The sequence below is a fragment of the Theropithecus gelada genome, chromosome 16 (assembly GCF_003255815.1).
Source record: "Theropithecus gelada isolate Dixy chromosome 16, Tgel_1.0, whole genome shotgun sequence".
NCBI lineage: Eukaryota > Metazoa > Chordata > Mammalia > Primates > Cercopithecidae > Theropithecus > Theropithecus gelada.
The window spans coordinates 28,716,882-28,728,142 of NC_037684.1; the positions used below are offsets into that span (position 1 = coordinate 28,716,882).

General features: G+C 36.7%; 1 protein-coding gene across 2 annotated transcripts; it reads right to left on the reverse strand.

The window, feature by feature from the left end:
- Positions 1–923: 923 nt before the first annotated feature.
- Positions 924–10,350, reverse strand: KRT222 (keratin 222). Of its 2 annotated transcripts, none has more exons than XM_025362665.1 (6): positions 10,104–10,350; positions 7,181–7,309; positions 5,245–5,465; positions 2,927–3,003; positions 2,603–2,738; positions 924–1,886 (listed from the first exon to the last, which is right to left on the reverse strand). In XM_025362665.1, the coding sequence occupies exons 2-6, from the start codon at positions 7,283–7,285 to the stop codon at positions 1,658–1,660; spliced, it is 768 nt and encodes a 255-aa protein (XP_025218450.1). In that variant the 5' UTR covers positions 7,286–7,309; positions 10,104–10,350; the 3' UTR covers positions 924–1,657. The 2 variants fall into 2 exon arrangements, with proteins under 2 accessions (XP_025218450.1, XP_025218449.1); XM_025362664.1 differs by having other exon boundaries at positions 1,486–1,886; positions 10,186–10,337.
- Positions 10,351–11,261: the final 911 nt, after the last annotated feature.

Consider the following 11,261-nt stretch of genomic DNA (forward strand, 5'->3'; position numbering starts at 1 on the left):
TTAAAGCTTTAATAAAGTTAGTAGCATTTAGCAATATTGAATGAAACATTTTTTATGTATAGGATGTATTTTAGGTCAGATGCTTATGCAAGAATAAGCACTTAACATGCTGTTACATCCTTGACAAAACAAAATCATCCCTTTTCACTAAATAGAATAAACCAGACTAAAAGGAATCTGAAGTAATTGAAAGAAAATTAAAAACTTTATATCCTTGTATTATGTTAAAGATTATTTAACATAATATTTTCCTGGTTAAAACATACATTTTTCTGGTTGAAATATATATAATTTTATATGTATATTATATATATATATGGAGAGAAAGAGAGAGAGAGGAGAGAGAGAGAGAGAGAGAAACATTTTAAAGACTGTACTAAAATGCTAACATAGCTGTAGCCCTTAGATGATACTTTAGCTGGGAAAAAGTTGGTGAGTTGTACTCAACTACTTTTTCTGCTTAGAAAATAATTAAGAGCTTATAAATTTCTAATGTCTTAAAACAGGTATTTATTAAGATCTTAAATATACCTGTATTAAACAAATTAGGTTATTTTAAAAACTTTGCAACAATACCTCACTTATTCACAAATATATTTTCTACCCATATTTATTACAATTTGAACAATTTAAAAACAAATCCTGCAAATACTCTTAGCTTAGATAACAATACTGTTATCTTAGTTCACATTAGATAACAATACCATTATCTTAGTTCACATAAATGATTGCAAGAAATATTTATAATACTTCATATAGTATCTTATCTACGGCTCATAGCAAACACTCTAATCACATTATCTTTACAGATGGAAAAACTGGGATGGTGGATAACTGTTCTGATAACTATGGTAATACCTTTTCAATTTGCTTTTCATGTTTTGTTTGCGCAGTTGGCCTTCTGATTTTTTTTTTCTTTTTTTGGTGGGGGATACAACCTTTAAAGTTCTTTGAGTAAAGTAAATCTTCTGGAAATCAGATACTTATTACAAAAAAAATCTTTTAGATATATGTAGATTAACTTAATTTTACTTATCTCAAATTAGCCTTGGGGTGTGTTCCATAGTTCGCTCAGAATTTCTCATGGAAATAACTCTTATTTCTTTCAGTATACAAATGATTATCTCAAAAAGAAGAATCCTCATTAAGTAACTGGTGAATCCCCCTTTAAAAACTTGTTTATAATTGCTCTTTTTGAAAAATAGAACACACAGTAGGTTTAACCAGCCATTGAATAATGGTGAATAACTCAGTGTGACTCTTAATATAATACAATCTTATTTAAACAATTCTTTTTTCCTTAGCATATTCAGCCATTGAAAAAAATTACGAAGACTTCACTAAACCAGTTAAATGCTTACAGTCTCTGATGAAGTTTCAAGGGAAAAAGAAGACTGGAGAATATAAAGAAATAGACTGTACTGAATTTGTGATTTTATTTTTAAGCTACTCCCTCTCATTCATATATGTCTATCATCTCCATAATTAGATTCAGAGAAATGTCCTTTACTGGTTTTTTCTTCTGAAGAGAACCACATATTGATCATAACAGTTTCCATACATATGTAATAACTTACATTTTGGGACAGAGGGAGTTGGTATAGCCCACCTTGGTCCATCCTAACATTTTCAAATCAAGTCAAATACTATCTTTGGATTAATCAGCTGTTGATGGAGGTTTGATAGAGGGAATACTGCATGATCTTCTCATGATAAGCCTGACTTCTATATCTGGTAGATTATCCTGCTTAGTCTGTAAACACCCTTCATCAGTGGCTGCTAAATGAAGATCAAATCGAAGAGAAACAGATTTTTTCCTCAATCGAGGGTTATCTTTAAAGAAAGAACCTTCCCATTCTTTAATAACTTCATCCACTTTCTCTGTCCTGAAATGATAAAATAAACCTTTTAATAATGAAGTATGGGTCTATTAAAAATATGTATTATGTATTTCATATCTATGGAAAAATCAAGAAATTTGTATAATTTATAGTGTACAGAATTTATAATGTACTTACTTTAACAACCATATGAATAGAATTTCAAAGGAATTCTATGGAATTTCTCTTTAGGAATTCTCATGTTTGGGTTGTATTTTTGTAAAAAAATGGCAAATTAAGGATTGAGTACTCTTCCATGAGTTTTTATGTATATATGTCAGATTAAAAATCATAGAATAGGCTGGGTATGGTGGCTCATGCCTGTAATCCCAGCACTTTGGGAAGCTGAGGCGGGCAGATCATGAGGTCAGGAGAATGAGACCAACCTGGCCAACATGGTAAAACCCCATCTTTACTAAAAATACAAAAAAATAGCTGAGTGTGGTGGCGCGCACCTGTATTCCCAGCTACTTGGGAGGCTGAGGCAGAAGAATCGCTTGAACTCGGGAGGTGGAGGTTGCAGTGAGCCAAGATTGCACCACTGCACTCCACTCTGGCAACAGAGCGAGACTCCGTCTCAAAAAAAAAAAAAAAAAAATCACAGTATACTAAAACTATGTTTGGAAACATTTAAACAAAGAAGAGTAATTACTGAGATTACTCAAAGTTAATTTCTTTACATATATTTATTATTATTTCTTAGTCAAAGTTTCTTTACTTACTGGATAGTGCCACGAGCTTCAGTGCTCTCCTTAACGATATTCCCATTTAAGATGGCCTGTTTGGTCACTGTTTCTACGTTTTCATTCTCATACTTTTGTGGGACTTTCGTAGTAAAAGATATTTCATTTATAATGGCTGTGAAAATATTATTTATGATATATTAAATTACAATATTGAATTACTGTTCACAAATTATATTCAAACTTTTATTCAAATATTGCTTGCTTTTCTTTGCTACTTTAGAGTGTTTAATTTCCATATAAAATAATCCCCGTAAATAGTACTTCACTTTTCAAATGAGTTTGTTTATGTCAGAAACTCACCTGATGGTAAAACAAAACCAACTTTACTTGTGGTAGGCTTTTTGTCTTTTTTCTCACCTTGGATACAACCATAATATCTGAAATCAGAAATAATTATATTTTAAGAGCAATATTGTATTAGCAAATAATTAAAACAAACAGAAGAATGGATAAATTGTATATTCATGCAATAGAAACACTATTTAACTGACAAGAAATGAACTAAGGCTACACTGTATGTTTATGGATGGATCGCCTAAGAATAATATTGAGTGAAAAAAGTTTTATAGTTTTATAAAGTTTAGAATAATATGCAAAACAATTTCACACTTTGTAGAAATACATACATATTACTATAAATAAATGTATGAGACTAATAAGCATCAAATTCAGAAGCCAGGTCAGGTAGAGGGAGGAGCATGAGATTGGGGGATGTGGCTTAGGTGTCCAGGGAAGTTCAACAACATTGGAAACATTTTATTCTTTTTTTTTTTTTTTTTTTTTTTTTTTACTATTTTACTTTTTAAACTGGGGGAAGTGGGTACAGAGGTGGTCATTGTATTTTTATGAAATTTTCTTGTATATCTTAAGTGTAGCCTAATTTTTTTAAAGTTTTACTATGGAAATATTAAAGACTATTTGATCAATATCTTGAATGATTAGGAATTAAATAAAATTCACAACCATTCATTTTATTTAACAATTATATAGTTACATGTATATAGGATCTGGAATGATTAGGAATTAAAATTTATAACCATTTAACTATATAGTTACATATATATATACACACATATGTATATACATGATATATATACACACACATTTACATAGCACTTACAATGTGCCAGATACTGTTTTAACCACTTTACAAACATTAACTCATTTAATCCTCACAGCAATCCTATGAGGTAGGTAGTAGTAGTATTCCCATTTTACAGATGAGAAAACTGAGGCACACAGAGGTTAAGTAACTTGCCCAAGGTCACTCCGCTAGTAAGTGGTATATCTTTAATTCAGTTTATGTTTTTTCAAAGATTTAATAAATATCAAGATTTATTATAGGCTAAAGTTGTTTCACCTAGTTTTCATCTAGTTTTATAAAGGACTTATAATTTGGAAACAAGCAAGAATAAAGATTTCTTCATGGAGAATTGGAGGTTATGTCATGCTCAAAGCAATAGGACCTTATAAGTCATTACAGATTATGATGTATGAATTAATAAGAATTCCTCTTGATATCTTTTCTTATCAGGACATCTAGTAGTCTTTTAAATCATGACTCAAAATAATATTGCTTTCCATGGTTGTAATATAATTACATTATAGTAATTATTATTGTTTTGGGGTTTGATGTGTGGTATAGGGTGAGCCCTTGGTCAGGGGGATTGTGGTGATTGTGAATTTTCCAGGCTTTCATTGTGGGTGATCCTTAGAAGGCACAGACTAATCCTAGAAGAGATGAATGGCAAGGAAGTGAGAAAGGAAAGGTCTCTCTCTCTCTCTCTCTTTTTTTTTTTTTTGAGATGGAGTCTTACTCTGTCGCCTGGGCTGGAGTGCAGTGGCGCGGTCTCGGCTCACTGCAACCTGCCTCTCCTGGATTCAAGTGATTCTCCTGTCTCAGCCTCCCGAGTAGGTGGGATTACAGGCATGTACCACCATGCCCGGCTAGTTTTTGTATTATTATTATTGTTATTATTTTAGTAGAGACAGGGTTTTGCCATGTTGGCCAGGCTGATCTTGAACTCCTGACCTCAGGTGATCCTCCCACCTTGGCCTCCCAAAGTGCTGAGATTACAGGTGTGAGCCACCACACCCAGCTGAGGAAAGGTCTTTTTCATGATCAGCTCATTATAATCCCAAACTCCTGGGCTTAAGCAATCCTCCCACCTTAGCCTCCCAAGTAGCTGGGACTACAGGTGTGTGCCACCATGCTCAGCAAATTTTAAATTTTTTTGTAGAGATGAGGTCTCACTATATTGCTCAAGCTGGTCTAGAACTCCTGAACTGTAGTAATCCTCCTGCCTCAGCCTCCCAAAGTGCTGGGATTACAGGAGTGAGCCACTGCAGCCGGCCAAGACTACAAGATCATTTTTGTAGTAATCTAGAATTGTTTACATTTTGTTCTAGCTGACTTTGGCTATTTGGTTCCTAATTTTGGAAGTCTAGAAATGGTTCTTTCATATATTATTTGCAGTGCGTACCTTATTGTATAAACTCAGCGAATACACCAAGATGATGATGGGTTTTTTGTATTTAATTTCTCTGACTACATCAACAATGGCATAAGTGGCTCTGTATTTCTGGCCCTTTGTCATTAACTAAATGGATTTAGGTACCTGATTTCTTCTTTTTCTAGGAGGCGGCGATAAGTTGCTATTTCTTGTTCCAGCCTCATCTTCGTGTTGAGAAGCATCTCATGCTCTTGAAGCTGCTTTTCGATGCCGCGCCTTACTTCCTGTAGCTCTTTTTCTAGTCCTTCAATCACAGCCTCTAGGTCTTGCAGCTGCATCTGGTAATGCTGCTCGCTGGCATGTAGGGAGTTTTCAAGGCCCCTTTCCTGTTTTATATAGATTTTCATCAGTGAATCAGTAACACAGAATGTGTTTCTGAAATCTGATTTGCAATATCTTCATCTTTTTTTTTTTTTTTTTTTTTTTGAGACGGATTCTCGCCCTGTTGCCCAGGGTGGAGTGCAATGGCACGATCTCGGTTCACTGCAACCTCCACCTCCGGGGTTCAAGTGATTCTCCTGCCTCAACCTCTCAAGTAGCTAGGATTACAGGCGTGTGCCACCACGCCCGGCTAATTTTTTGTATCTTTAGTAGAGACGGGGCTTCACCATGTTGGCCAGGCTGGTTTCGAACTCCTGACCTCGTGATCCGCCCGCCTTGGCCTCCCAAAGTGCTGGGATGACAGGCTTGAGCCACTGTGCCTGGCTGTCTTCATTCTTTTATGTTCCATTTTTTTCTTTAAAAAGATTGCAATAATTGTATTATACCTATGCAAGAGGTGTGTTTCCTTACAGCTTTGTGTGTGACCCCTAATTTTTTAAAAATTATATTTTATGTACCTAACTAGAGATCTTACTATATTTCAAAGACATCTTGTGATAATTCTTACTGCAAAAAAAAAAAAAAAAAAAAATCCTCTGCAGCGTGATTAACTTATTATCACTCTGAATTATCTGATTTTTAAATTATGGAAAGTATACTTCAGAGGTAGGCTTTGCTTTGTAAAACAAAAGAAAGAAAATATAGTATATTGAATATCAAAGCCAGAGCAGACTGCTCATAAAAGGCATTTAGGAACATGCTTAAATACTTTTTGTTTGTTTGTTTGAGACAGTCTCACTATGTTTCTCAGGCTGGAGTGCAGTGGTGTGATCTCAGCTCACTGCAGCCTCTGCCTCCTGGGTTCAAGTGATTCTCATGCCTCAGCCTCCCGAGTAGCTGGGATTACAGGCGTGTGCCACCACACCCAGCTAATTTTTTGTATTTTTAGTATAAGAGATGGTTTCGCCATGTTGCCTAGGCTGGTTCAAACTCCTGGCCTAAAGTGATCCACCTGCCTTGGCCTCCCAAAGTGCTAGGATTACAGGCATGAGCAACCGCATGCCAAACATATTTTCTTTTTCTTTTTTGGAGACAGAGTCTCACTCTGTCACCCAGGCTGGAGTGCAGTGGCATGATCTCGGCTCACTGCAACCTCTGCCTCCCAGGTTCAAGCAATTCTTGTGCCTCAGCCTCCTAAGTTGCTGGGACTACAGGCGTGTGCCACCATGCTCAGCTAATATTTTGTATTTAATAGAGATGGGGTTTCACCATGTTGCTCAGGCTGGTCACAAACTCCTGAGCTCAGGCAGTCAGCCCACCTCAGCCTCCCAAATTGCTGGGATTACAGGTGTGAGCCACAGTGTCGGCCTAAATATTTTTTGTTAGATGTCTCAATGGCATGGATAAAAGAATCCCCACTGTGAAGACTTTGGATAATAACAAATGCTCTATTCCCCAACTTCAGCAACTAGAGAATCCCAAGGTAATAAGAAAGGATTTCTTCATTTTTACAGGTCTGAACTAAACCTTGAGTGAGTTGATAACAGCCACTGCCACAATGAGGGGAGGGGTGAGTAATTAAACTAGGATCAGGGATAGAATTCAGTGGCCTTGATTTCCAGTTTCTCATGGTGAATAAACGGACATTCATCCTTCCCCTCTCTTAATCAAATCACATCTGAGGACTCGATGGGTCAGTTACTTTTGAGATCATTCTCACCACAGCATGGAGAGATTCAATTTCCACTTGCAGGTGGTGCCACTGGCGTCGGGCCTCCTTGAGTTCTGCTTGAGCTGCCTTCAAAGCCTCTTCATCTTTGTCCATTTTTTTGCTTATGTCTTCTTCTAGCTACAAGAAAGCCAACAGCAACAATAACAAAACACAAGGAGTGCTTCTGAAAATGAGATGTGTAAGAGCAATTATAGAAAAATTGTATAGGAATCAAAACATTTTTCCTTAACTTGTTAGATTATAGTGTGTGTTCTAGTGCCTAGTTAACTAATTAAATATGTAAGCAAGAAAAATACATTTATATGAATGAAAACAGTTTGCAAGACCAAGATTTGTGATCTCTGATTCTTAACTTTTCATTATTTATGGATCATTAGGAGGAAGGATTGAAAATTTGCTATTTCCCCCCACATTTTCTTGTAGGTTGCTTTGCAGAAGCAGATAAACAGTTGTACCCCGCAAAACTAATCAATCCTGGGACCAGGTATAGGGACAGGAGTAAATTCTGCTAGGAAGTACATTACTGGTAATTTAGAGAATTAAGTTACTATAGGCAATAAGGCTCGCAAATAGACTTCCATATTAAGAAAATCAGTTGATTTACCTTTTTCAGGATGATTTTTTTAAAAGGCATATTAAGTTTGGGTATCTGGGTAATAAAGAATAAATAATAAAAATGACTTCTCTAAGGATTATTTTCTAAATATTCTCATATTAAAAAAGTAGTAGAAATTTTATATTTAGCTTTAAATGTTTTTATGTTGATGCTGAAATTAAAAGAAAGTATCTGTTGACAGAATTTTTAACATTTGGCCCCAGGAACAGTGAGAACAATGTATAGAATTGATCATAGTATTTTGAAGCAAAATTTATAACTTTTAATATTATAAAAAAGCATTTTAACATTTAAAAATTTAATTTTATTATACAATAGATTTTTTAAAGGAAACGAAGTAAATGAAAGTTTATGGATAAAATTTAGGGCAAGGTATTTGAGAACAAAATTCGTACATTTCTTTTGGTTTGTTGAAAATCTGTTCTTAGTGTTAACTTGGCAAAGTCATGCAGCAAGCAACACCTACCAGAGGAACTACAGAAGATAAAGTAAAGAATTTTGGAAAAAAGAAAACCGAAAAATGCTGGTGTCTGCTGGTCTTGTGGCTTTCGAATATGGAACTGGCAGCTAAGCTTGTTTGGTAACTACCGTCCCAAGATGGCCCTTAAGGAACTCTATCATCTCCCAAGATGAGTCCTAAGGTGATCCCCTTCTCCATTGACTCTGGGCTGACCTGGGTCTTGCTTTAACCAGTAGAATGAGGCAGAAGGAATGCTGTGCCACTTCTAGGCCTAAGTCTTAGGAAGCCTGATAACTTCCACTTCTGTGCTTTTGGGAGCCCTGGGCCAATATGTAAGAAGTCTGGATGCCCTGTTGGAGAGATCTTGTAGAAAGGCCAGATGGAGAGAGACCCTGAGGCTACATGGAGTGAGAGAGGAAGTCCCAGCAGAGCCAGCCTTTTGGCAATGCCCTGCCAAAGTGCCAGACACATGAGTGAACCCAGTCATACCCCAAGACGATTGACGTCCCAGCTGAGTTTTGGGGGTGTTATACAACAATCTGTAACTAAAATAGCTTATTTAGAAATTTAAAAAAAATAACTAAATAATCAGGCTGTCTTGAATTTAATTCAGCTGACTTTCTGAGTTATTTGGAAGAAAATCCTCTAAAGTAGTTTCAAGTTAAAAGACACTTTAAACAAAACTTTACTGTAGTCTTTTCATTTGAATTTACTCATTTTGGCCCCGTGACTTGTAAACTAAACTCATATTTCTACTACTGCAAAGGTAAGTGTTTTGTTTACAGTTTTTAGAAGTTGTCATCTATTTATTTTTTCTTCTGTTTGTAAAGGTGAATGAACTATCCCAATGCTTACATGTACCAGTGACTTTGCTTAATCTAAGATGTTGATCATTCTTTATGAAGACTAAAAATGTTACCTAGAGGTGAAATTTACAATGGAACTAAAAATGAGTTGCTAATGGAATAAAGCCCTGAGATTTTTCTACTAATTTTTTTCTTTTTTCTTTTGGGTGATATTCTTAAGTAAACTTTTTGCTGTATTTCAGGGCTTGGAAGATACCTTGAACCCATATATGATAGGTAAGCTAAAAAATCCCCTAAATTTCTTAATCTTTGTTTCTAAAATATTTGTTTGTAAATTTGTTTAAAGACTTGAGACCTTAATTAATTGCTGAAAGTGATTGTTAGTTTAAAACTAAATCTATGAAATTAGGATTTAGTCCTTATCTAAGTTGGCTTTCTCTCTCTTTTTTAAATACTTAAATATTACAAGCTTTGTAATGGAAAGAAACGTTTCTCATCTTATAGTACAGAAGCAAAAATCTTAGTGGAGAATCGTTACCAATTTGGGGAATTTCGATGGTCATAATTTATATCATTGTTTCTGAATGCCATGTTCACACACTCAGATGATTTCTATTCATAACAATCTGGTATAAAACGGAACTCGTTAAAAAGATGATAGAAACCTTTTAGAAATATTTATCTCTAGAAAGTGTACATGCTAATAAATCTTACTTAAAGGTTTTACATTTGAAAGATATTATTTAAATTATCTCTGTAAATAACTCCATAATATCTTTGAAGGGTATTTGGAATGCTTCCTTCCTGAAGATTGTAAGAGGTTAGAGTGCACCATTTTATTGTATGTTGACCCCATGTTAATGATAGGAACCTCACAATTTATATAAAAATCAAGTGCATCCATCAATGCTTATTTAATGGCAATTTAACAATATAATCACAGTATTTCCCCCTGTAGTCCCAGTCACATTGCAGTAGAAGCTAAATTCCTTCCCCAATAGATGCTGCATCGAAAAGGAAATACTGTACCTCAGAGAGGCCGGGACAGGAATTGGGTAGACATGGACTGTCTCCTTATTCTGGAAGGTGCCTGTCTGTATGAAATCATTACCTGGATCCTTGTTGAGAGCACCGTCTCTATCTGATTTCTGGTGAGGATCTTTTCATAGTTTGCCCTGATCTCATTGAGTAGCTGGGACAGTTCCATTCTTTTCCCATCCTCCACCTTGGCTAACTGAACCTTATCGATAGGATGAGTCGCTGCGGCAGAGTCTGCTCGGTCTGCGCGGAGGGCAGGGAGCCTCGCAGAGTCTTAAAGATGCAGAGCTCCTTTTTCAGAGGCCACGGAAACTCTCGTCTTTCTAATAATTATGCAAATACAGGGTAAACTCTTTGCTCCTATTGTTATTGATATAGCAGAAATGTCAGATTCTTCATGAAGGAAAGGAAAATTTCAAAAACCTGTACTGGTTCCCTGTACAAATTGAGCACTTTGAGGGGAGGGGGAGTTCATTGTTGTGAAAAGGAAATGGGGCATAACTTTTTTTTTTTTTGAGACAGAGTCTCGCTCTGTCGCCCAGGCTGGAGCACAGTGGCCGGATCTCAGCTCACTGCAAGCTCTGCCTCCTGGGTTTACGCCGTTCTCCTGCCTCAGCCTCCCAAGTAGCTGGGACTACGGGCGCCCACCACCGTGCCCGGCTAACTTTTTTTTTTTGTATTTTTTAGTAGAGACGGGGTTTCACTGTGTTAGCCAGGATGGTCTCGATTTCCTGACCTTGTCATCCACCCGTCTCGGCCTCCCAAAGTGCTGGCATTACAGGCTTGAGTCACCGCGCCCGGCCTATGGGGCATAACTTAAAGAAAATTGCCGGGCATGGTGGCTCACGCCTGTAATCCCAGCACTTTAGGAGGCTGGGGGGGTGGGGGTGGATCTCTTGAGGTCGGGAGTTCGAGACCAGCCTGGCCAACATGGTGAAACCCCATCTCTACTGCAAATACAAACATTAGCTGGGCGTGGTGGTGGGCACCTGTAATCCCAGCTCCTCGGGAGGCTGAGGCAGGGAAGTTGCTTGAACCCAGGAGGTGGAGGTTGCAGTGAGCTGAGATTGAGCCACTGCACTTGAGCCTGGATGACACAGTGACACTCTGTCTCAAAAAAAGAAAAAAAAAAAGGAAAATGATATTTAG

Bases quoted from the DNA above. Each gene is read 5' to 3' on its own strand.
- KRT222 (XM_025362664.1), bottom strand. From the start codon at position 10,281: ATGGAACTGTCCCAGCTACTCAATGAGATCAGGGCAAACTATGAAAAG. The intron at 7,310-10,185 runs GTAATGATTTCA...GCTTTCTTGTAG, and splicing joins TGCTCTCAACAAGGATCCAG to CTAGAAGAAGACATAAGCAA. The intron at 5,466-7,180 runs GTGAGAATGATC...TATATAAAACAG, and splicing joins TTGAATCTCTCCATGCTGTG to GAAAGGGGCCTTGAAAACTC.